The sequence below is a fragment of the Desmodus rotundus genome, chromosome 4, assembly GCF_022682495.2.
Source record: "Desmodus rotundus isolate HL8 chromosome 4, HLdesRot8A.1, whole genome shotgun sequence".
NCBI lineage: Eukaryota > Metazoa > Chordata > Mammalia > Chiroptera > Phyllostomidae > Desmodus > Desmodus rotundus.
The window spans coordinates 180,085,234-180,110,034 of record NC_071390.1 but is presented as its reverse complement, the minus strand read 5'-3'; the positions used below and the strand labels follow the sequence as shown (position 1 = coordinate 180,110,034).

The window sequence follows — 24,801 nt, the reverse complement described above, 5'->3', positions numbered from 1 at the left end:
GGCGTGCCCCCGCCGACCGAAGCCTGGTTTGTTCCAGGAGGAGTGCAGACGGCTTTTTTCTCCTACATGAAAGCAGCACGTGCTCGTAGTGAAAGAACTCAGACGATACAGGGAGACATAAAAGTGAAAGCGAAAACTACCTTAGTCTGACTTGGTACGATCAGAAGTTTAAGTCATCCCAGTGACTAATGTGCACTGAGGAGTCCACACTAGTAAGGACCAGAAGTGCCAACAGAGAGTTTCCTTCTTTAGATTGTGTTTGTTTATTTTTAGAGAGCAGGAAGGGAGGGAGGGAGAGAGGGAGAGAAACATCAGTGTGTGCTTGCCTCTCGTGCGCCCCCTACTGGGGACCTGGCCCGCAACCCAGGCCTGGGCCCCGACTGGGAATCGAACAGGCTGGCTCTCAGTCCACTGAGCCACACGAGCCAGGGCATGACAAAGACTTTTGTATAATTCTTTTTATTATTATTTACGATGCTAAAATTGGAGACGAACCATAGTATCCAAGAACTGAAGAATGAGTAAGTTCTGCTGATGACTAGATTCAGTACATGTGGTAGTGTATTTATTATTCACCTATTAATATGATGCTTGGAGAATTTTTAACAATATTGAGAGATAGAATCTGAATTATAATATTGAGTAAAAAAAGGCATAATATGAAACTGTGTGCTTGTACATAGTAAAATCTCAGTTGTGAAAAATAATATTTACCCCTGGCTGGTGGGGCTCAGTGGATTGAGTGCTGGTCTGCGAACTGAATGGCCGCTGGTTCGATTCCCAGTCAGGGCACATGCCTGGGTTGTGGGCCAGGTGCCCAGTTGGGGGTATGCGAGAGGCAACCAATGGATGTTTCTCTCACTCTCATTCTCCCTCCCGTCTGTTCTCTCTAAAAAATAAATGAAGTTTAAAAAAATACTAATAATGTTTACATATACATTCCTCACCTACTCAGGAAAATGATTGGCAGTGTTGTTAAAATTCATTTCAGGATGAGTGGTTTTTGTTTTATATTTTTCAGATATTCACAGATTTCTGAAACGAACAGGTTTAGCTTTTATAATCAGAAAGAAGTATCATGCACAAGTAGAGTTGTTTGCTGACTACCCGTCAGACCTTGTCGTCATTCAGGGTGAGGGACGGAAGGCTTGCGCCCACGCTGTGGAGCGCTCCGGCACGATCGGGCTGTTCTGATGAGTCTGTGCGAGCCTGTCAGACCTAAAGGCAGTTTGGGCTCTGCTAGTTTGGCCTTCCTTTGATCTGTTCAGAGTGCCGTGAGCGTTACCTCTGTGTGTTTGCTGTGGTCTCCATGTGTCAGGCACTTCTCTGGGCTTGGGTGGAAAGACAGAGGACCGCTACCCTTGTGATTGTCGCAGTCTGGGTGGGGGAGGGACTGAACGCACCTGGAACTAGGGAGCAGGGCTGGGCGCATTGCAAGCTGTGGGGGTGGCACAGGGTGATGGCGGCTCTGGGCCGGAGGACCTGCACCACACTGGCCAGGTGTTCCGGCGCCAGGCACGGTCTCCATCATTTGTCCTTTCTGTGAAGGGTAGGGGAGGCTCCATTTAATCCCTGCGTATTGGTGTTTGGGAGTGATTTATTTCCTTCCTCTATAGTTTGGATGCTGCGAAGCTTTGTGTCTTCTCTCCACGGCCTTTCCAGTTTGCATCTGGAGTTTGGGTTGGCATTGTGGGTAAGTGTTTTTCTCTGCATGTGGTTGTCTATAGTTATGTGATACAAACATACTTACTGGAATCCTGTTTTTCTTTTTTGTTAAATACCTCACGGATGCTTGTTTCCATGTGGTTAGCTGTGTGGGGACTGGTGGTGGGAGCTGCGGGGAAATCTGAGCTGGTCATAATTAACGGGTGTCCGATGCTCTGTCTTCAGCATTGCGGAGGACTTCTGTACGAGGATTCGTATGTGCCGGCCAAGGACTTCTAACTGGCTTGCTTCACTCTAGAATTTAAAATTTAGAAGTATTTTTGTTGTTTAAAGTCAAATGTAACCTACTACACAAAGTTGTGAGGAACCATAGGAGTGAGATTTAGGAAAAGTTCTTATTTAAAATGATGTTCTGCAGTGGGTGGCCCTGTGGCACCTGAGGAATAATTTACTTCTTCCACGGCATCGAGGAGTAAGGTTTGTGGTATGTACCAGTGCTGATGACGGTCACCCCAGGACGTAACCCGCAGCTGTCGTGTGTGTGTGAGCAGGTGGCCAGGAGCGTGTGGTGACCTGGCTCGCATTCTCCCGTCTGGAGTGGTGATTTCCTCTGAGAACAAACACCCGGCACCTGCAGCTTCTGGTCACAGGTGCAGCACCTGACTTCTGAGTGACTTGCCATTGAGTAAAATATGCGAATTCAAAAGTTAAAGGAAGTTAAAAGGTCATCAAAATAAATAGATATCATACTTTTAAATCAGATTGACCTGATTTTTCTGATGATTTTTACGGAGCTGGGTTTACAGGGAAGCTGTTAGTCAATTGTAAAACCGCTGTATGAGTCCGTGTAAAAAGCACAGTGACATGCCTCCCTCTTGGTCCAGAGGGACAGCAAGACAGCTCGCTTTAGAGTCATCCCATAGCCTGACCGTGCCAGTCTGCTTCCAGAGTGCCCCCGCTGGGCGCCTCGGACGAGTCTCGGAAGAGCTGCACAGTCGGCATGGTCACGACGGTCCTCACCTTGCTCTCGTCAGCGTGGTTCCCGCTGGACCTCTCGGCCCATCAGGATGCTCTGATCCTGGCCGGAAACCTGCTTGCAGGTATGGGTGCTGCCTTGAACAGTGACCCCCAGCCTTTAGACCCCTTGGCGGGGTGGGGTAGTGAGCACGTGCAGGACGGGGCTGTGAGGCCACACTTTGCCTTCGTGCAGGTGGCTGGTCTGTGTCCAGCATTCTAACAGAGGCCTTTCCCAGGCCAGCTCACCTCTCATGTCATCTGAGGGCACCGTGGGCCAGGCACTCTCTCAGCAGCATGGGAGCAAGCCTTAGGGGCTGGCAGGAAGGGCCCACCAGGCAGAGGGCAGGGCACCTGCCAAGGCAGGGAGACCTGAAAACTTGTGTGACATTCAAGACTGTAAGTCATTTTGATGTCACATAAGGGCGAGGGCAGGGATGGAGAATGTGGTCAGTGAGGCAGGAGGGGCCCGTGGTAAGCCATGGGTGTGGCCCGTCTACCTCAGGAGGACTTGTCCTGCTTGTCCTGGAGGTCACGAATGGGGCCAACAGGCGGGTTAGTGTTGGAGAAGCAGGAAGGGGCTCTCGAGAGGTTCACGTTGTACTTGAGGGAAGAGAGAGTCTGAACGAGATGACGGCTGTGCGGTTGTGGGGGCAGGGACCACTGGAAGGGGGGTGAGGGGGGCAGAGCCGCAGGCCTGGTCACCAGCTGGGCTTTGGCTGTGAAGACGAAGAAGGGGCCCAGGGTGACTGCCATGTCCCGGGTGGTTGAGTGACGGTGGCAGTCATAGAAGTTGGGACCATAGTGCTTGGGGGAAATGTCAGTTTCCTGTTGAATGTGAGGTATCACCTGACTTGCAGGTGGAGGTGTCCGACGTGGCTGGGTCTGAATGACGCATGTTTCCTAAGTGGTTTCTTCTCCGTGCCCGCGGAGATGGGAGGTAACTCGTGTGCCTGTCTCACAGCCAGTGCCCCCAAGTCTCTGCGGAGTTCGTGGGCCGCTGAAGAAGAGGCCGGCCCGGCAGCCAGCAAGCAGGAGGAGGCGTGGCCGGCGCTAGGGGACCGGAGCCTGGTGCCCATGGTCGAGCAGCTCTTTTCCCACCTGCTGAAGGTGGTCAACATTTGTGCGCATGTGTTGGACGAGGTGGCCCCTGGGCCCGCCACGAAGGTAACCGCCGGCGCCCCAGGCTTCCCCTGTGTGCCTGCGCTTCCCTCGTGTCCTCGGCTTTAGGTGGACAGTGGTGCTCCCGACATGACCCTGATGTAACACGAAATGCCGCCCTCCAGGCCGTCGGTAGCCCTTTTGTGCCGTCAGCAGTTACTGTCACCTCTGAGAGGGAAAGGCGGGCCCTGCCCCCGGCTCTCGCGGGAGCCAGGAAGCTCAGATGTAGAGTGCTGGCTTGTTCGCACATTTGCTCCTTCCTGACACTTGGCAGAGAGTTTTGCTTTCCTGTGAAGAAGAGTTCCATAAATCAGCTTCGAGACAAACAGCGAGCTCCTGGCGCCGCGGGTCCAGGGTGGACGAGCGCACTCAGTGTTGCATCTGACTGTTCCCTCTCCCGCCTGTGCCTTCTGTCTCGCACAGGCTCGTCCCGCTTCAGGTTCCCCTTTAGCTGTCCTGCGGCCCCTCCCTATCCACCTGCTCCCCCAGCAAGCCTGTCTGCTGCTTGCCCCAAGTGCCTCCTGCTGCCCCGTCTGGCCCTCTGTGAGGCTCTAGGCCTGGCCTCTGCCCAGGGCACTGGCCCCCATTCTTTAGCTTCGCGGGTCTGGTTTCTGCTACCACCTGCCGCAGCAGCGCCTCCTGCCCAGGTCAGACTTCGAGTCTCGTGGGTGCTTCTTAGGCCCTTTCTCGGTTCCCCCGTGTCCCTCGGTGCTACCCTCTTGCCCAGGGACGTTTGTTCCTGTCGGTTTCCAGATTGTCTCTGGTTCCCCTGGACCACTTCTGCTCCCGGTGCTTTCCGGGTTTGGTCTTCAGCCCGCCGTGAATGATTCCCAGGCCCTGTCCTTCATCCTGGGCCAGCACCAGCTGGTTCAGCTCTCTGTGACCATGGAAACAGGCCACACCTGCGCCCGTCAGGACAGCAGCATTCCTGTCCTATGGCTCCAGCACACCTGACATGTGGCCCCAGGACTTGAGAGACTAAGCCGCTTTAAAAAAGTTTTTTTTTTCTGTTACAACTAACACTCAGAGTTATAGCAGGTGCACAGCATAGTGATGAGATGCTTACGAAGCGAACACAGTGATCCCTGGTGAGTCCGGCACCCCTGGTGCTGCACACACTGGCTGTGGTATCGGTGACCCTGCCCCTGTGCTGAGCCTCACACCCGCCACTGTTCCGCAGGGGCCAGTCTGCACCTCGCCATCCCGTCCCCTCTCCACCCAGCAGCCCAACCTCCCCACTCTGGCACCCATCAGCTTCTCTCTGTGTTTGTGAGTCTGGTTCTGTTTGTTCATTAATTTGCTGCTTTTCTTTTCAGATTCTCCATGTAACTAAAATCATAATATTTGTCTTTCTCTGTCTGACTTATTTCACTCAGCGGTCCCCAACCTTTTTGGCACCAGGGACCACCTTTGTGGAAGACAGTCCCTCTGCAGACCGGGGTGGGGGAGTGGTTTTGGGATGACTGAGGGCACATCTCATTCAAGCTCCTCTCCTGCCCTGCAGCCCAGTTCCTCACAGGGCCAGGGCAGTCCCCATCTGCAGCCCGGAGGTGGGGGACTCCTGTTCCAGATCCATCTGTGTCGTGAATGGCGACATTTCGTTCTTTTTCGTGGCTGAATAATATTCTGTCTAATATGCATGCACATGTATATTTATCGTACCTGCTCTTTGTCCACTCATCTATTGGCGGGCACTTAGGCTGCTTCCACACCTTGGCTATTGTAAATAATGCTGCAGTAGACACAGATACATGTATCTTTTCAGACTAGTGTTTTAGTTTCTTTGTATATGCTATGCCCCGAAGTGGAATTGCTGGATCACATGGCAGTTCCATTTTTAATTTTTTGAGGAATCTCCGTACTGTTTTCCACAGTGGCTGCACTAGTCTGCCTTCCCCCCAGCAGTGCAGAGGGGAACTGAGCTTCTAAGCTTGTCTGTCGTTACGCTGAAATCCCGGTAGCCACACGTAGGTGGAGGCTCTCGGGCAGGGCGGCGCAGGGCCAGGCAGCAGGCCCGCTCTTGCACCCTCAGCACCCAAACCCCAGAGACCCCAGGCTGTCTTTGGAGCACCGGTCCGCTGTGGGCAGCGCCGTGTGGCCTCTCTGCCTGGGGCCTCACAGACCGCTCAGATGCGGTGCGGCCTGACCTCTCAGCCGCCCGGTCAGCCGCCGCACCCCGTCTCTCTCACCGCGTGTCCTGTAAGGTCAGGCGCATGCGGTGGTGCAGCTCTTCATCCTCGCTCCCCAGCCCTTCGTTTTCCCCACGGAGCGTCTTGCAGCAATTATGTGCGTGCACGTGTGTGCAGGTGCACATGTACTGACACACACGGGCACACGGACCCAGCTTTCTCTGTGTGCACGGCCACTCCGCTGGTCCAGACGGTGGGGTCTCACCTGGGCGACTGCAGTAGCCTCCGTGGGCAGTCTTTTGGAACAGCATCACCGACACTCGACACGCACCACACCACACCACACCACACCTAAAGCGGCAGCTCCCTCGGGTTCCCTGCACCCCCGGAGCCATTCACCCATCACCAGTCAACTCTAGGGCCCGGAAAGGAATACGATGCCCTTTAGCCATCACCCCTCAGCCCACCCATGCCCCCCAGCTCCAGGCCACCGCCGGCCTTTTCGTCACCATGGATGTGCCTGTTCCGACATAAGTGGGATCCGGCGTGCCTGTCCTGTGTGCCGGCCCCTCCCCAGAGCTTGTTCCCAGGGGCGGCAGCCACAGAGCTGCCCCCAGCCCTCCCGACTGCAGCCATGACATCCGCTTGGCAGACCACGCCCCAATGTGTAGGGTGACTCCCCCGTGAGTGGCAGCGCTGGGGCCCGAACTCCATCTCCGTCGTCCTCTTCCCGCTGCCGCTGCCTCCTGTAGCGTGGGGGCCCGGGCGCGCTCCAGTCTGTTGGCTTCTGGCTCTGTTGCCTGTCAGCTCTGACCTCAAATAAGTCACTTCATCTCTGAGCTGTCTCCTCATCTGGAAGACGGAGTTTGAAACGTGGCTTCACACCCTCTTTGGTGTTGTGGCTCCTGGAGAACACTCTGGCTGCTGCACTTGGACGTGACCTGCCTGGGGCTCCAGAGCCCCTTCCAGCACCCCCGTCAGGGAGTTCTGGGGCAGCCCCCACCGCAGGTGGGGCCGTGTGGGCTCCACACAGTACCCGGCGTACAAGCAGTTTCTGAGCTCTGGAAATACGGGGTTGAAGAGAAAATGAATTGCATGGGCTGGTTCTTCTCAGTCAGTGGTAAAGTCAGGTACTGTAGACCTCAGTTTCTGCGTTGGTTACATTCCCAGACTCTTGTTCTGTCTTCTAGGCAGCCTTGCCGTCCCTAGCGAACCCCCCTTCTCTGAGCCCCATCCGACGGAAGGGGAAGGAGAAAGAGCCCGGCGAGCAGGCGTCCGTGCCGCTGAGCCCCAAGAAAGGCAGTGAGGCCAGTCCAGGTAGGAAGCGGGGACGGGGCGGGCGGCAAAGCTTGGCCCTGTGTCACAGAAACAGAGGATCGAGCTCACATTCGTGGCAGGGCTGACGCAATGACGCGGTGCTTTTTGGAAATCAGTAATAGCAGTGAGGCCTGAGAAACGGCTTCCCCAGCTGTGGTTTCCGGGAGTGAACGCTGATTGCTGAGTAGGTACAGACCACGGTCAGGTTCGGTCAGGCGCGTCTCTGAGTGTCACTTACCAAGGAGCTGTCACCACAGCGGAGGGCCTCGCCGGCTGCCTCCTTCCCCATGTACCCCCTTCTCCCCACTGCAGAGTAGGTGCAGGGGTCGGGGGTTCAGTGAGGGAGGCGATGTGGGTGGCTGGGGATGGAGGTCATGGGGAAGAGGGGTCCCCACAGGGGAGGGTTCTGAAGGAGGAAGTGGGGAGTGTACAGTGGGGAGCGCCCAGTGGGACACAGATCGGGGTACAGTCACTTGAACGAGAGGGCCATGAGGCACCACGGCCACCCGGATGGCTGCTGCTCCCGAGCGTCTCCGAGCTGCTGGGCCAGAGGTTCCAGGGGTGCGGCTGTGGGGGCCTGTGCTCGAGGGGGGCCCCAGCTCCCTCTCCCCACATGCGGGGCTGGTCACTGTCCTCCCGCCCCTCCCGCCGGTAAAGCATGCACGTGCGGACACACAGTGCTGTTTGCTAAGGGGCGAGGGACTGCAGCTTCCAGAACGACCACTCCACAACTTCCTGCCTGCGGAATTAGCATCATTGTCTGCCCGCCCTCCTGACTGTTAAACAGGCTGAGGACCCCAAGTCAAGCATCTGGAAAGCTTAAGTGGTTTTATACAGCGCTGGGCGCTTACACAGTAGTGCCACTTCAGTGACGACCTGTGTCCCCACTACAGTTGTCCTCGTGTTCGCACGTCATCCCTGTTTGATGGCTGAAAAGGCTGTGACCTCACCTGGCCGGGGTCAGCCCTGTCCTGCCACGGGCAGGCTTGGGCTCTGAGAGCTCGTGTGATTGGCTGAGGCCATTGAATCATTGCTCCTCCCATTTGCAGACAGGCAGCCAGACCAAAACAAGCGTGTAACAGCATCATACTGCTTTCTCCCATCACCTTCTTTTACTTTATTATTTTGGGAGGAGGTACTCAGATTGTACTTAGGCTGATAATTCAATTTCTCATTACTTCTAAGTAAGTAAAAGAGAAAAAGTTTATATTTCATTCTGCTAGAATACTTGTAAAAACCATTATTGCCAGTGATCTGTTTTAAACTCAGCCAGTGCTCACTTGTGATCTAAACGTGTGTGTGTGTGTGTGTGTGTGTGTTTACAGCCTCCCGCCAGGCAGAAGCCTCAGGACCTGTCACAGCAAATAAATCTTCATCGCTGGGGAGTTTCTACCACCTTCCTTCGTACCTCAGGTTGCACGACGTCCTGAAAGCCACCCACGCCAACTACAAGGTGCCGCCACTTTTGTCGCTGTGTGCACCTGCCCAAGGGCCTCACGGGGGCTCCATGGTGTATTTCGGAGCTTCCAGGTCCTCGCCCAGCTGTCCTCAGAGCCCTCGGAACTCGAGGCTCGCCCCTCCTTGTCCCGCCCCCAGCGCCTGCTGGAGGTGGACCCCTTCCCGCTGCCCCCCTCGGCCTATTGGAAGCATCCTTGGGGGCAGGAGCGTGGCCCTAGTGTTACCCGTACAGTTCCGTCCCGTGTGTCCCTTCCCTGCTTCCTCTCTCAGGCTGGGTGGTCAGGTCTTACTTCGCCAAGAGCTTTGGTTACTGTCGCCCTTGGGCAGGGGGGTTGCCAGTGTTTGTGTTCATGGTCAGTCTCTTCCCCTTGACCTTGTTCTCACATAATACATCTTTGGGCCTGACCCATTCTCTCTGTTTATTAAGTAGGGTTACTGCTCTGTAACTTAAGCTGAGGTCTTTAGAATCTTAAATTAAGTCTAAGACTAATACTTTGTTGTGGCCGGATGGAAAGGCCGGGTCTGAATTTCGTAGCAGTTTTCCCACGGACCCCAGTGTGTGTGGGACAGGACACGTATTGTGCATTTGTGGTATGCTGCTGCCAGGCACTGGCTGTGACGGACATTTAGGCTCTGCCCTGTTACAATGGCAGGTTAGGCACGGGTTCCATCAGTAGAGTCAGTATCGGCTGGAAGGTGCCTTTGAGAGATGCAGCCTTTCTGTAGCTATCTGTACGTGTTCTGCCCAGTGCATGTTCCCAGTGCTAAAAACAGACAGACGGACAGGTGCTCCCCCAGCGATGAGTGTGCGGGGCTGCACCTCAGCAGATGGTGTGTCCTTGTCCAGGCAGCCCCACACAGCCCCATGCAGCCGTGCAGTAACCCGGTGCTCTCCCCCTCCCAAGGTCACCTTGGATCTGCAGAACAGCATGGAGAAGTTTGGGGGCTTTCTGCGCTCGGCCTTGGACGTGCTCTCCCAGATTCTCGAGTTGGCAACACTGCAGGACATCGGGAAGGTTCGAGTTTCTTGTCTTCTCACTGAGCTTATGTAGCTGGCACGCCTGATACGCACATTCAGAAAGTGGTAACAGCTTGGGGAGAAGCTTCTGCGACCCCCCACTGCTGTGTCACAGCCCCTGAATCCGATCTTGTCTGAGCCTCTAGTTGTAGGGGTAGGGGCCCATTTGTATCCTATTTTCAGTTATTTGCTGTGTATTAGCTTAGACCCCCCTTAGTCTAGAACATTAATGGGTTCAGCCCTTTATTTTCCTATTTGACCTTCACAAGTGGAAGGGGCGGAAACAGACCTGGCGAGGGCGCACCACATGCCCCGTGGTGCCTCGGGACGCAACAGAGCTGTGGGGGGAGCGGGGGTTCCACGCCCAGCCGTCTCCCTGCCCCCACTCTGTAAGGCAGCGTCAAACGCCTAGGCGAGCTCGGAGTCTGCGGGGCCTGCCCGTGCCACGCGCACGACACAGGCGCCCTGGACGGCGCGTGGCTAGCCTTGCTTTCTCGCGAGTGTCCGCCCGTCTGGCTCCTGACAGCTTATTTCCCGAGGAACTTCGGAGTGAGTTACTGACAGCCCCCGCTAGACACGCGGCTCCTTGAGGGAAGTGCCGGTATCTACGAGAGCCCGCCAGCTCCCATGTGTCCGGGTCTTCCCCGTGGTGTGCCGGAAGCTTGCCTCGTCTTAATCGTTGTACACGTTGCTGTGTGTGCCTGTTTTTTATATTTATATTCACGTTTTATATCTTATCTTCTCTGTTATTCCTGTGCCTTTTTCCATACGTCAGCCGAGTGCTCACACTTGTTGCCGATGGTTAGACCGTGTTCTGTTCTGCTCGTGCTCAGTTATTGTCCCCTCAGAGTGAGACTTGTCACCCCTCAGCGAGACCTGCCTGGCCACCCCATCTACGGTGGCATCTCCCCCAGCGCTGTCCTCTCTGTCCCCGACCCGCAGCCTGGGCAGACAGGCTGTTCACTCCTCTTGCTGCTTTGTCTCTTCGGCACCTGCCGTCATGCCTGGGGGCCCGGGCTCCCCATGGGCGCTTGCTGCATGAGTAGGTGCTCTCGTTAGCAGTCAGGGCAGGGGACTTTCAGACGAGGAGTCACAGCAGGGGACGTCACCTCAGTCACTTCCTCCAGCATCTCTCTGCTCTCCCACAGTGTGTTGAAGAGGTCCTGGGGTACCTGAAGTCCTGCTTTAGTCGGGAGCCGATGATGGCCACGGTGTGCGTTCAGCAGGTGAGAAAGCAGTTTCCTGTCCTTTTGGGCCTGTCGCTCCAGGCTTCATGACATCATTCTACCTGTCCTTTCGAAGGTGGTGCTGGTGACGTGTCCTGGAACAGGAGGCCTGTCACTGGGGAGGGCGCAGGGTCTTGGAGGCCTGCTACACCCCCTTTACGTAATTGGCGTCCCAGTGTCCCTCCAGGCGTTGGAATGAGCAGTCCTGTTAGGACCACAGAGGAGCTCGAAACTAGGGTGGTCCGAAGGTGAAAACAGACCCCCGCGGCAGCCAGTTCACAGGCGCTCACACCGGTGCTCGCTCACCGAGAACCCGCGTCTGCGTGCGCACCGCCGACGGCTTGCTGACTGGGGGGCGTGTGCTCGGGCTGCGCTTAGTGGCACGCTGATGGCTTCCTTCTTCCACTCCAGTTGTTGAAGACGCTCTTTGGGACGAACTTGGCCTCCCAGTTTGACGGCTTATTGTCCCACCCCAGCAAGTCCCAAGGCCGAGCCCAGCGCCTTGGCTCGTCCAGCATGAGGCCGGGCCTCTACCACTACTGCTTCATGGCTCCGTACACCCACTTCACCCAGGCCCTGGCGGACGCCAGCCTGCGGACCATGGTGCAGGCGGAGCAGGACCACGACGCCTCGGGGTAACTGCACACCTGTCCCGCGGGCACTCTGGCAGGCGTGGTCTGTGGTAGGGACATGAGGGAGCAGGCAGGGCGTGTGCAGAGAGCTGTGGAGAATGGGGTTGTTACCGGGGTGCAGAGGGCTCGGGCCAGCCCTGCCACAAAGAACGTGTGGTCCGGGGGAGGTGGGGTTGGGTTGTGCCGTCTCCGGGGGGCTGGGCCAGAGGACAGGGGGGACCGAGCAGCTGGCGCCTCTGCCAGATCATCCACAAACCAGTATGGCAGCGTGCCGTGTCCTTGTGTGGGAGGGTACTTTATTACGTCCCAGTGCACGCTGTGAGTGTGTCTCCTATGGAGGGGCTCTGCGTTGGTGGCACTTTTGGGCTTAAGGTGAAAGGACACCTCTCACGTGGCACAGTGGTGTAGCGTGCCCAGCTATTGGAAGATCATAGGAGAGTCTTGGATGATCTTTGTTTTGTAACTTGGTGGTTAAAAGTCCTTTGACTTAAATTTATGGTTGTGTTTTTAATGCCTGAAATACTGTAGTTATTTCTTTTTTTTTTTAAAAAAGTAATTTTTTTAGAGATAGTGGAAGGGAAGGAGAAAGGGAGGGAGAGAAACATCAGTGCGTGGTTGCCTCTCACCTGGCCCCCTACTGGGGACCTGGCCTGCACCCCAGGCATGTGCCCTGACTGGGAATCGAACCGGCGACCCTTTGGTTTGCAGACTGGTGCTCAGTCCACTGAACCAGCCAGGACTGTACTTGTTTTTTAAGTTACCACGACGATGAGCAGATATGTGAATTACTGCTGTGGGTAGTAACAATGGGATGCCTTGTTTTCCCTTTTGTATACGTAGGCAGTGTGAAACTGGCTCAGGTAGAGCAGTAAGTCAGGAGCCCAGGGAAGTGCTGCAATCCGGGCTTTCGGAGGGGGACGTGCCTGCTGTCTGTCCACGTCTCAGGAGGACACTCTTCACACACTGTAATAGCAAATAAAAACCAGGCCAGTGTGTGCGAGGACGTGTATCACTGTCTTTTCATGTGTATTTCTTACAAAGAAAAGAGTAAAGTTAATGTAAATATTTAAACTAAAGTTTTTTCTGAGGAAATGAAATGGTAGCTTGTGAACTCCTGGGCCTCTCAAATGACCGACACCTTTCCAGCCCGCGGTGTCGGGCTGCGTGGTCTGCGTCTCGAGACGGCAGGAACACTGTCTGAGTGTCAGCTGCAGGCGCTGGACCCGTGAGTCCGCCAGCTCTCAGCGTGGTCGAGCCGTCACCTTCATCCAAAGGGGGGCATTCCTGACGGTTCTTTTTGACGTGGCAGTGTGAGTGTGAGTGCGAGAGAGACTCGGGCTCTGCTGAGCACACAGCAGAGTGTGGCAGGGCCTGCTTCCTTCTCTGTGTCCCCGTCCGCAGGTGGTTTGATGTCCTGCAGAAAGTGTCCACCCAGTTGAAGACTAACCTCACAAGCGTCACCAAGAACCGTGCAGACAAGGTAAACAGCTGGCAGGTGACCGCTGGGGTGCAGTCGGCCTGCGTCCTGCCAGGTGGCAGCATTGAGGCTTTTCAGCTGCAGACTCACTCGCAGAGTCTCTCTCTGCTTTTCTCACAGAACGCGATCCACAGCCACATCCGCTTGTTCGAGCCCCTGGTCATAAAGGCGCTGAAGCAGTACACAACCACCACGTCCGTGCGGCTGCAGAGGCAGGTCCTGGACCTGCTGGCGCAGCTGGTGCAGCTGCGGGTCAACTACTGTCTCCTGGACTCGGACCAGGTTGGTCGCGCCCCCCCGCTGCGGCCGTGTGTGACCTGACGCAGGCAGTCTCCGCACGCCACAGAGGCCGCCTGCCTCGAAGGGACGTGCCGCCTGGGGCTCCCCACCAGTCTCTGCCTCTCGCCGATTTCAGGCTGGCCACACAGCTGGTCACGCAGAGCGCCTGGCACCTCCCAGCGCCCTTGCTGCAGGCTCCCCCGTCTGCGCTGGCTGTTAGGGTTCCCCTTGACCCCTGTTCACCTTTGCCAAAGGTTTGTCCCGCCCATGCACCCTCCCCTACTCCAAGGTAAATTTGAATTTAAGTTGTAAGATGTACTTAAGATTTGTTGTTCAGGGGACATTTTTACGAAATCCAGAGACTTATTTTAAGCAGTTGGTCAGTTACGACATTCAGTTTCAAGCCGTCTGTAGTGAGCTCACCTCTAACTGGGAGTGCAGCTCACAGCCACTGGCCCCCGGTCCCCGGTCCCCACGGGTCACGTCTGCCCTGTACCTCGCCAGGTGGGACCCGGCCCCCAGGCCCGCCTTGCGCGGGTGCTGTGTCACTTCCCTGTCCTCACTCATAAACCAGCGCCTGCGCCGGTGAGGTGGCGGCAGACCGGGTTGGCGGCAGGCGTTGCACATGGCATCGATGCTGGGCTGCACGCTTGGCCACTTCCCTTCGCGATGCAGGATGTTGTTCAGTTAGAAAGAGCACGGTTCTCTGAGATGTAGTTCTTGTCAGCACCAACCCTGTCCTCACAGGGTCTGTTTCTTCAGAAGAAACGGGAAGTGAGGTCAAGAGCCAGTGTGGGGCTGTGAGGGGGCTGCGGGGACCTTGTGCCCGTGGCCTGTCCATGCCTTGTCTCCTGCAGCAGTTACCAGAATGGCATTGCAAAGCACAGTATCTTCTTTGTAGAAGGCGTTTTCGGGTTTGGTTGGGGCCATCATGCCCTTTTCTGGGGTGGGGAGCTGCTGTCTGAAGTGTGGGGGGGGGCTGGGCCCTGTGGGGTCCCGGACAGGAGCTTGAGAATAGAGGAGTTCTCCTGGGGCTCCCCAGGGAGAAGCCGGGGGCCCACAGCCAGTGCCCCTCCAAGGGGAAGCCAGGGTTGGTTTAATCCAATCCAAGGGTGCGCCCGCCTGGCTGCACAGTCCCCCCGTTGACTCCATAGCTAGAACAGATGCCCTCGTGTGCCAGGCCGGTCTCCTGGGCTCCTGCCACAGGCAGAGAGCAGGAGCAGGTGCCCCCGCTGACGCGCACCCTCGTCACACTTCCTCGAGCCCGGCCTGTGCGCAGAGATGGGGCAGTTTGTGTTCTTTTCTTCTGTCTTCTGAAAACCTCTGTCTGGTCCTTAGGCGTTGGGCAGGGCAGCCGAGTACCTTCTGGGCCCTGCTTCTCAGCAGGCGGCTGAGCCCATCTGCCTCCTCGGGGCCCCAGCCCCGTCTGCCTCGGCCAGCACAGCGAAGTCCCCTCCAGCCGCCTGGCAGTGCCGGGCTTTTGCCCTGGGCGCTCCCCGCACCATGTTGGTTCCAATTTGCTTTTGTCACTCAGTGTCCGGGCTCCCTGGTTCTCAGGAGCCAGGGCGGTGACAGTTTTTCTCGACAGGATGGAGAACTAGAGCCGACAGATTATTGAGCTCAACTCAGGTGATTTACTGAGCACCTGCTGTGTGTGGGTGTTGTGCCAGGGCCTAGGAGGGAGCAGTGGAGGCGGGGGCTCCCTGTTCAGGTTGGCGCGAGCAGACGATGCTTGGAACGGAGATGGGCTCAGCTGGCTCTGATGCAGGCCTGTCGCGCCCGTCTGCCCCTGCCCCTCGCTTCTCAGCAGCCCCAGTGTTGGGCTCCTCCAGCCAAGAAGACAAGTCCCGGGATGTGACTTTTGGGCCCTTCCCAAGGTCTCCTGGTGTTTATTATTTGTTCTTCCAAAGGGGTCTCGCCTCAGTGCTCAGGAAATGTGTTTAGCGTGATTTCTGGCAGAGTCCCGAAGTTCTCCGGTAGAGTGTGTTTGAGCTCTTGTACGCAACAAATTTGTCTGCTCTCAGGAAACTTGTTAAGAATGCACACAAATATTCAGGGAGAAAAGTAGCCTCGTTTGCACATTTTCACTACTGACGTGAAGTTTCTTTCTGCCGCAGGTGTTCATTGGCTTCGTGCTGAAGCAGTTTGAGTACATTGAAGTCGGCCAGTTCAGGTAACGGCCTCTTGCGGTTTTGTTTCTTGTCCTCGTTACGCGAGTGCGTGTAATTCTAGATTATTGACACAAGTGTACTATAAAAGAACGTTAGTCATTTTTGCTAGTTTTTTTTAAAATTGGAAATCTGATTAATACTGTGTATTTTTGTTTCCCTTTAAAATTGCCGAGCATTTGAAGACTTGGTAATCACACATGTTATTAGTTTCCGTTTCACTCTGCAAGCATTTAGTTTTGATGCTGGGTGTGGGTGGCTAAACAAGTCTCAGCTGGTAGACCGCCGCGTCTTGGCCTCCGTAGAGAGACCGTTCTCAGACGCCGTTGCCCTCGGTGAGGCTGGCACACACTGCGCCAATGACAGCTCTCCGTGCCGGATGGGAGGGGTTGGTACTTCCTCCTGTGCGGGGAGCGGCGTGTCATCACCGAAGAGTGAAGTTCTTCCATTTCTGAGTGGCTGCACAAGTCGTCGGAGAAACAGCGCAGAGACCCCGTGTCGCACTCCTGTCGCGGACAGCTGTGACTGCGGGGGGGCGCGAGACAGGCGGCCGTGTCTTCCTGGCCTCACTCCTTCACCTGATGAGTGAGGGGCAGCGGGGAGCTGCAGGGCCTCCCCTCCGTGTGAGCTCGCTCTCCATGTGGAGCAGCGCCGTGCGGTGTCCGTTGGCCGTGCAGCTGGGTTCGAAAGGGAAGTGTCTGAGAGGGCGTTTCTGTCCCTAGGGAGTCCGAGGCCATTATTCCGAACATCTTTTTCTTCCTGGTCCTGCTGTCCTACGAACGCTATCACTCCAAGCAGATCATTGGCATCCCCAAGATCATCCAGCTCTGTGACGGCGTCATGGCCAGCGGCAGGAAGGCCGTGACCCATGGTAACGGGGCACGCCTTTCCCTGGGGGCTTCGTCCTTGGGCTGCTCAGCAGAGCAGCCCTCACGGCCCGCCTCCAGAGTGCTGCCGGGTCGGGGGGCATGCTCTTCACTCTGAGGGTCGGAGTCTGCTTGGGCAGAAGTAGAGCAGCAGCAGGATGCTGTGAGGTTCAGGTGGGTTCTGACGTGAGTGCTCTCGTCTGTCACGTGACAGAGGAAAAGGGAAATCCAACTTCTGCCGGGACGTTTGGTCCGTTACGTGCGGTATTGGGAGGCCAGTGGCCCGATTCAGGACCCTCTTCACCTGGTGGTGTTGGAGCTTCTCCGAGGACCCCGGGGGGCGCGCAGCTGCTCGTGCAGACCGTTCCCCACCTATGGGGCGAGGTGGGCAGTTTTTAAGCCTGGCCTGAGGTCTGTTTGAACTTTGACGCTGATCCTCAGCTCTCTCTGTTGGCTCCCATCCAACTCCACTGTCAGGAACTGGAGGCTTTTGAGCTGTGAGCGGGTGCTTCCCGACGTCTGCAGGCACAGGCGTGAGGGCCGGATGGCACGCTGCACACCCGCTGTCGCCAGGGTGCCCGTCAGCGTGCGTGCCGCATGGCAGGGCCTGCTCCATGCAGGTGATAGGCGGTTCTGTGGCCTCACGAGGGCCAGGGTCCAGCCTGAGCAAAAGCCCTGGTCACGCGAGTGTGGGCATGGCTGCGGCGCATGGTGGGGTGACGTGTCAGGTGCTGGACGGAGGGATGGATGGAGGGATGACAGGCTTCCAGCGCCAGAGGGCCTCGGTGGAAAGTGGTCGGGCAGCCAAACCCCACTGCTTTCTTGGCGGGGGGGGATCATCTCGGGAAGTGAGCAGGTGTACTTGCTGTATGTGTGGCCTGTCCCCCGGGTGAGGCAAGGCCTCTCACTGCTCTGGGTGACATGCCAGGCTGCACCCTTCCCAGGGAGGCATTTACAGGGGTTCCTCATGTGGTCTTGAACCGAAGAACTTGCTGGGCTGCGTCTTAGGATCAGGACAGATGGAGAGGCCCTTTCTGACCCGAGGGGGTGGGTGCGCCGCTGACGACCGAGTGGGAGGCTGCCGCTTGCTCCGCGTGGTCTGTCCGAGAAGCGCCCGGGGAGGCCGCTCCTGCCCGCACACCGGCATCGCTTCAGTTAGCGGGAGGTTTCGTAATTTTGAATTTGAGTCTGTTTTGTCAGGAGTGATGTTACATCACAGGAACCATACTTTTTTTTATTTTCAAGCTCTTGCAGAGCTGCGGCCTGAGTGCCAGGGGAAGACCGCCGGCCTTCCCGACGCAGCACTGATAGCGTCTCAGCACCTGGTAGACCGGGCGTGGGTTAGGCTTCGCCCTTCCTTTGAACACATCTGGAGGGGTTACCCACTGCCTTCCAAATGTCCATGTCCCTCCGTGGCTTCTTAGCGTGGCCCTTTGTCCCCCCAGCCATACCGGCTCTGCAGCCCATCGTCCACGACCTCTTTGTGTTACGAGGAACCAATAAGGCGGATGCAGGAAAGGAGCTGGAAACCCAAAAAGAGGTGGTGGTGTCGATGCTCCTGAGACTCATCCAGTACCACCAGGTGAGAGGCAGCCATGTGGGTGGCCATGTCCTGTGCTGCCCGCAGGGACGGGAGACACCAATGGCCCCCTGTCTGTGCCAGCCTGGGTGCTCGTGCTGGGGGTGCCGGGAGAGGGTACCAGGACAGCAGTCCCCTTGTGGCAAGGCCCTCTTTTTCCAAAACGAGGACCAGGAACAGTTAATCGGCAGTGTCGATTTGTTTCTTTGAACTGATTCTGGTTTTGCTTTCCTCAGGGTGGAGCAAGAGTTTCAAATTTCAGGTAGTTTGAGGCCTAAGTGCTGCGGCCTGGCTGTGTCGGTGACTCCTGCCTTTCAGCTTGTCCGGGGCCCGGCCCTCACGTACTCTTTCACTCTCGTTAGTTATTCAACCCTTTGTGAATCCGTGAGCTTTTCCCACAGAAACACGTTCTCTGCGCCTTCTCGTTTTGGTTAACCTAGTAACTTAACTAAATGCTTGGTGTTTAATTAAACCCCATAGCTACATTAGTAAGCACCTGCCGTAGAGAGGCTGGCAAGCCTTCCTGAGTGGGCGAGCTCGCTGGTGGGTGGGAGGCCTGGCAGCGGCTGGTCCGCTCTGGGCCCGGTTTGCAGGAGGACAGCGAGGCCGGCTGGCTTTGGTCGGCAGGGTCAGCGTATGTGCAGACGTTTTCGGGCCGTGGGGGCAGGGCCACGTGACTTGAAGGGAGGGGCCGTGTGCAGGGGGCCCTGTGGAGGGTGGGCTCACATGGTCACGTCTCCTGCGCTGTAGACCAGGCCGGCGTACTTCTCCTTCGTGTCTTCCCTTCTCTCGTTTTCTCTGAACAAGCAGATCAGTGTGTTTAGCTTTGCAGGCCGTGCGGCATTTATTGCAGCCCACAGCTGCTGCTGTGTGCGGAGGCCCTGGTCAGAGTGTGCCCAGGGTGCGCCGTAGGCCTGCAGATCCCCTGCCTAGACGGGGCCACGAACGAGCGCGTGCCCGAGCTGGTCGCTCTCCTGCGAGGTGGTGCTGCCCGGGGAGGGGGAGGCGCCTTGCAGTGAGTGCAGGTGTAGCCAGTGTCCGCAGAGATCAGGTTGTAGGGCATCTGCAGAAGGTGTGGCCACGGCTGCTTGTGGGCTTTGCCCACGGCTGGTGGCAGCTTGATCTTCCTTCTGAGCCTTCCCTCTGGTTGGGAAGCCCCGCGGGAGTGACGACGAGGTGGGCCCTGCTGCAGCGCATGCCCACAGCCAACCGGAGGAGCTCCTGCTGAGCTCCGGGGTTGTCCTCTGGCTCCCCGTCTCACATTTCCTCAGGCCGGAGTTCGCTGGGGATCATGGTGGCATGGTCCTCGTGCCTCCCGCTGAGCCTGCTGGCGGCGGGTGGGGCTTGCAGTGAGGAGGAGGTGACTGTGCTGTCCACTCCCTGCAGGTGCTGGAGATGTTCGTCCTCGTCCTGCAGCAGTGCCACAAGGAGAGCGAAGACAAGTGGAAGCGGCTATCCCGACAGGTCGCTGACATCATCCTCCCGATGTTGGCCAAACAGCAGGTGCGTCCCCGCTGCCGTGGTGCTGCTGTAAGTGGGGAGGGGCGAGGAAGGGGTGGGTGCTTGTGTGCTGCCTTCCCTTCACTCCCGAAGATCCGCTCACCCTAGTAGCTGTCAGTGCGGGCACAGGTGAGGGTGTGTGCGTCCTCTCCCAGACATGCTCGGGCTGCTGTGGGTCCTGCTGTGCAGCTGTGGCCCGAGGCTCAGGGGTGTCCGTAGGCTTCCTGAAGGCACCCGCTGGTGGGGTGGTGCAGGCCCAGGCTGAGCCCACGTTCTCCCTGTCATTCTGCTCTGCCTCCCATGGTCCCGTCAGCCCAGGGCTCCCATGTGACGTGTGTGTGTGTTGTCCCTTGTCCGGTTGGCAGTCATCCGTTGTTGAACCGGAAACCTGTTACCAGACGGTGTGATTGGGTGTTCCACACCCACTTGCAGTGAACAGGATGGGGTCCGGTAATTAATTGCTCGGTCTCTGAGCCCCGTCTGCCACCAGGTGGCAAAAGACAGGACGTGCTGCACCCGTTGGCAGCAACACCTAGGTCACCAGGGCGGGTCCCCCAGGACAGCTCGCCAGCTGCAGCGAAGCTGTGGGTCTTCAGCAGCCACGGCGCACATCCGGTTGCCTGGCTAAGGCAGCGAGAGTGCTGGGCGCACGGTGCTCGTGGCTCTGGGTGTCTGACGGGGACGTGGAGGCGCCTCGGCCGTGTCTGTCTGTGTGACGTCAGCCCTGTTCTGGTTTCCTATGGACTTGTCATCTGAGGCCACTTAGACAGAGTCCTGGCTTCTATGAGATCAAGAGATGGCAGTTTTAATAAATTGTTGAGTGTGGTGTTTCTGTGTGGTCATGACTCCTTGCTTGGAGATATGTTATTTGGAGTAACACCCCAAAAGCTTTGTCCTGTTCTCCTGCCTGTCACGGGCGTGGTCCCAGGGAGGAGGGGCTAGGGTGTGCAGGCAGTGCCCGGTGCCGCTCCTGCCCCTGTGGCACTGTGCCTGCCGGGCGGCCGAGCACAGGGGCGTGCTAGGTTCACAGACGGTGCTGGCACAGACACCCTGGTGGCCACAGCCGATAAAGAGACCGAGACCCTGCCCTCGGGGAGGGACGGTTTAACTGGAACGGGCTGGAGGAGACAGGCAGAAAGTCCACTAGGGTGTAAAACGTCAGGGATTGTCAGTGCTGTGCCGAAAGCGGGGGCCGGCGGGGGGGCGGGGGGGGTGTCACATGGTTCCCTCAGTGAAGTTCGAGCGAACTTGACGTCACAGCAGATCCCTGGGCAGAGAGTAGCAGTGCCCCCTGAGGCCAGAACGTCCTGTTGGGATTGAAGAGAGCAAGGGGCTGCTTTGGGGGAGGGGCGGGAAGGGCACCGAAACTAGGGGCTGGAAGGGGTCACACGGGACCTCTCGGCGTGGCTGGCGCTGGTGGCTTTGGGAAGCCACAGAGCATTTGGTACAGGGAGTGGCACAGTGTGATTTGGGAGTTGAGAAAGACGTCGGGGGTGCGGGAGGGCAGAGCAGGGAGGGCCCACGGAGGCGTGGGGTGGTGTGGGCCTGGTGGTGGGAGGGACGAGGCCAGGCGTGGCCTCTGCAGGGTAGTCTGGGCTAGACAGAACTGGGCCCAGAGGCGTGAGCCCACAGATGTCCTGCTGTCCCCTCGTGGTTAAGGTACAGCTCAGTGCTGAATGGTGTCAGGTCTGTGCCCGGGAAGACTCATCTCTCTGTGCAGAGAGGCTGACTCTGTGGACACCCTGGCGAAGGGTGGCAGGACTGGGAGACGGTCAGCACCAACACCTCATCATCATCAGGGGAGGGGTAGAGACTTGGGTGGGGGTGTTTGCACCCACAGACATTGTGTTCAAAAGCCCGTGGTCTTGGGAGTTCTCCATTGTGTTTTTAAGGGAAAAAACCAAGGACATTAAACAACAGGTTCTCTGTGTGGAGCAGTGCAGAAAGTTAGGAAAGAGAAATGCAGGCTGGTTTGCACTTGTTACTGGTCGGCGCTGCAGGGATGGGCTGCGGGTAAAGCACAGAAGAGAGGAGAAGGCGTGGGTTGGACCCATTTAGGGCAGCTGGGCGGGTGAGGGCGTGTGAGGGGCTGGCTCCCCAGTGTGGCCCTTGATTGTATCAGGGTGTGATTCCAGCTGATTTTGTTCTTTCATGTGTTCGACTGTTTCACAGCAGATGTATATTGTTCATATAATGAAAACCTATGTGAAAAGACCTGCTTTGTGGGGAAATGTAGCTGATACTGTGGTGTTCTGCAAAGCGGGCGCTGGGGTGACCGCCGTTGTTAAAACACCTTAAGTGCCGGGTGGTGATGGTGGGTGGGCGGGGCCGTCGGGCCGGGAGCCACCCACCCCGGGGTGTAAGTGGTGGCGTTTTGGTGTTTAATGGCAACAGATGCACATCGACTCCCACGAAGCCCTCGGAGTGTTGAACACTGTATTTGAGATTCTGGCCCCTTCCTCCCTCCGGCCGGTGGACATGCTGTTGCGGAGCATGTTCGTCACTCCAGCCACGCTGGTGAGTACCTCGCCTGCCGAGCCAGTGACGATGGTCCCAGCCGCCAGGCTCTGCCGAGCCAGGGAGTGGCCCGAGGACGTCCATTTTAAACAGGTTCCCAGCCAGGTGGGGGGTGCAGGCAGGTGCAGCCTGGCTGAGGCCAAGCTTTAGAACAGAGATTTTTTTGGTAGGATGGCAAAAGGGGAGTAATTTTCGCTCGTGAAGTTGGCAATCGGGAAAAACGTGATTCTTCTTTTTCTGTAACTACAGCTTGTTTTCTTCCTCTTAGGCGTCTGTGAGCACCGTCCAACTTTGGGTCTCAGGAGTCCTGGCCGTCCTGAGGGTTCTGCTCTCCCAGTCCACCGAAGACATCGTTCTCTCTCGCACTCAGGAGCTGTCCTTCTCGCCGTATCTCATCTCCTGTCCCGTAATTAATAGGTTAAGAGATGGCGACAGTCGTTCAGCAGCAGAAGAACACAGCGAAGGGAGATCAGTGCAGAGCCTGCCGGAAGAAACATTCTCAAGGTGTGCTGTGCATCTGACACTTTTTCTCACCCCTGTCCTTCTGCAAGTCACGTGTGTGTGGCGGACATCTTCGGCTCTTCGAGCTGGGTGCAGGCGGCCCCCGTCTCACTTGGGCTCGCCCCCATCCTGCCACAGGTCCCCCAGACAGACTGCACAGCGGGGCTGCCCTCAGCCAGAGCCGGGGTCGGGGGATGCGGCCTGCCGAGAATTCGGAGTCTTGACCCACCCACTGGACGTTGGTCTTACTGCCCTTCCCCTCCAGGGTGGCTGCCTTCGCACGCTCCCCATGGGATAGTGTGGTACCAAAGCGCATCTGCCCCTAGTTGTTCAGGGGCTTCTTGAGGGCAGCGATCCTGATTCAGGTGCTGCAGGCGCTATGCTGGACACGTGTGCACCCGTCCTGGCCCGCCTCAGGGCGCTCAGCAAGGCAGGGGGCTTAGAGGACGTGCTGTGAGTGCAGTTTCTGCCCCGTGCACCTTCCAGCCAGGGCCACGGCCACGTGTGCTTAGCCCCCCGTCGTGGTCATCGGTGGGGGTGCCCCTGTGTGCAGAGATGAACCCAGGAGGCCCGAGTGCTGCCTTCTGTTTGCAGGGGCAGCCGAAGCCTGGGCTCCCGAGTTGCACTGACCAGGTGGCTCAAGTGCAGGAGATTAGAATATCCAACGCCACAGTCCGTTACCAGCACGTTCCCCAGCCACCTGCCCCACCACCTGCCTGTCAGTGCTCTGAGGGGGTGGGGCCCCACCCCCTCGTCACTGAGGCCAGTGGCACACACGGCGGCAGAGGGCCTCCATCCCCGGCGGCGGCCGCAACCGTCCCACTGCTCACCTCGCTGTCTTCCCACTTCAGCCCTGCAGACCGTGTGTCCTGTAAGCGCGTCTGCCGCAGCTCCGTGCAGCTCGGGGCTCCGTGAGGTCGCCCTGCTCACCGGCGCCCTCCCCTGTCCTCGCAGGTTCCTCCTGCAGCTGGTCGGCATCCTCCTGGAGGACATCGTGACCAAGCAGCCGCGCGTGGAGATGAGCGAGCAGCAGCACACCTTCTACTGCCAGGAGCTGGGCACGCTGCTCATGTGCCTGATCCACATCTTCAAGTCCGGTGGGTGCTGCTCCGGGCAGGGCTGCTGGGAAGCGTTTTGTCGGGGGTAAGAGCCAGCCTGAGGGCTTCCGCCTGTTTCCAGTATTTCAGAGGCCAAGTTGTTTCTGTTACCTTTCCGTTGTATGGTGGTGAATTAAAAAGGGGGAGTCAGGGCGCCGGCAGTGCCGTCTGGGGGGGCAGCGGCGTGTCCAAGAGGAGTGCGTGCTCTCGGGAGGAATGCCTCGCTGCAGACGAAGCGAGTGGGAAGCAGGCAGACTTGAACTGCAGGGCACAGACCTGCCTTTCTTCTCTCGGCTGGAAAAATGACAGGCTCTCTGACGTCCAGGAGAAACATATGGCATTTGGTCGTGGTCCAAATGTGCAGCAAGCCTAAATGTGGCCCGATTTTAATATGAAGGTCGACTTGATAAGGATCCTCTAAGTGGCCCATTGGTCGGGACTCAGGATCCGTAGACAGAGGTGTCATCCCTCCAGGCTCTTGGCTTTGTTGGGCACTGTGGCCACATGGTCACACTGTCAGTGCTGTTCACTGGTCTTTCCTTGTTGGGATTTGTGGGTGAATACAGCGTGGGCTGCTGATCTGCCTAATTGTGGTTTCAGAACAGAATGAAATGTTTCCGGTTCTGACAGACGTAAAAGGGTAACTAACCTGATTCGGGGAGTGAAAGGGGGGGAAGAGGCCGAGGGATGGAAGGGGCATTGAATCCTCGTCGCTCGTTGCCGGGTTACGCAGTAAGAGCTGTGGTGACGGAACAGAAACCGGAGGCCGAGAGGGAACCGCGCGGAACTGGAAATGTTGCCGACGTTGGAAGGAGGTGGTGCAGGAGGGGCAGAGTCTGCAGCGGACAAGCACAGCGTCAGCCTCCACCTCTGGGCGGGCTCCACCCCTGCGGCCGGAGAGCAGGTCTGGGTTTGGGCTCCTGCCACGCAGCCCGCTCCCTCCAGGTGCGCTTGCCTCTGGGGGTTTGTTCTGCGCATCGGCTTCCGCACCTCAGCGCTGATGTCTGCGTTGCTTGCTCTCCTGCGGCTCGTTCCCAGTGGCAGACGGATGGCCCCAGGCTGCCTGTGGTCCCAGCCTCTGTGTGAGCCCTGTGAATGACACATGGCCCTTGTGCCCTGGCCGGCCTGGGCCGGGGGGACGTAGGGCAGCAGACCTGAGAGGGGCACTGCCTTCCAGTGCGAGGAGGAGGCAGGCAC

At 57.5% G+C, this 24,801-nt stretch overlaps 1 protein-coding gene across 3 annotated transcripts in view; it reads left to right on the top strand.

Annotated features, from left to right (window-relative positions):
* HTT (huntingtin) overlaps positions 1–24,801 on the top strand; it is a 111,716-nt gene that overhangs the window by 51,408 nt on the left and 35,507 nt on the right. For all 3 annotated transcript variants that reach the window (XM_053923220.1, XM_053923219.1, XM_053923218.1), the window contains 17 exons: positions 1,617–1,693; positions 2,614–2,765; positions 3,644–3,846; positions 7,160–7,286; positions 8,612–8,739; positions 9,650–9,760; positions 10,911–10,988; positions 11,400–11,623; positions 13,022–13,100; positions 13,218–13,379; positions 15,494–15,549; positions 16,267–16,415; positions 17,856–17,992; positions 19,376–19,492; positions 21,884–22,006; positions 22,275–22,510; positions 23,462–23,604. In XM_053923220.1, the coding sequence (XP_053779195.1) occupies positions 1,617–1,693; positions 2,614–2,765; positions 3,644–3,846; positions 7,160–7,286; positions 8,612–8,739; positions 9,650–9,760; positions 10,911–10,988; positions 11,400–11,623; positions 13,022–13,100; positions 13,218–13,379; positions 15,494–15,549; positions 16,267–16,415; positions 17,856–17,992; positions 19,376–19,492; positions 21,884–22,006; positions 22,275–22,510; positions 23,462–23,604 (2,302 nt within the window). The remainder of the gene's footprint in view (positions 1–1,616; positions 1,694–2,613; positions 2,766–3,643; positions 3,847–7,159; positions 7,287–8,611; positions 8,740–9,649; positions 9,761–10,910; positions 10,989–11,399; positions 11,624–13,021; positions 13,101–13,217; positions 13,380–15,493; positions 15,550–16,266; positions 16,416–17,855; positions 17,993–19,375; positions 19,493–21,883; positions 22,007–22,274; positions 22,511–23,461; positions 23,605–24,801) is intronic.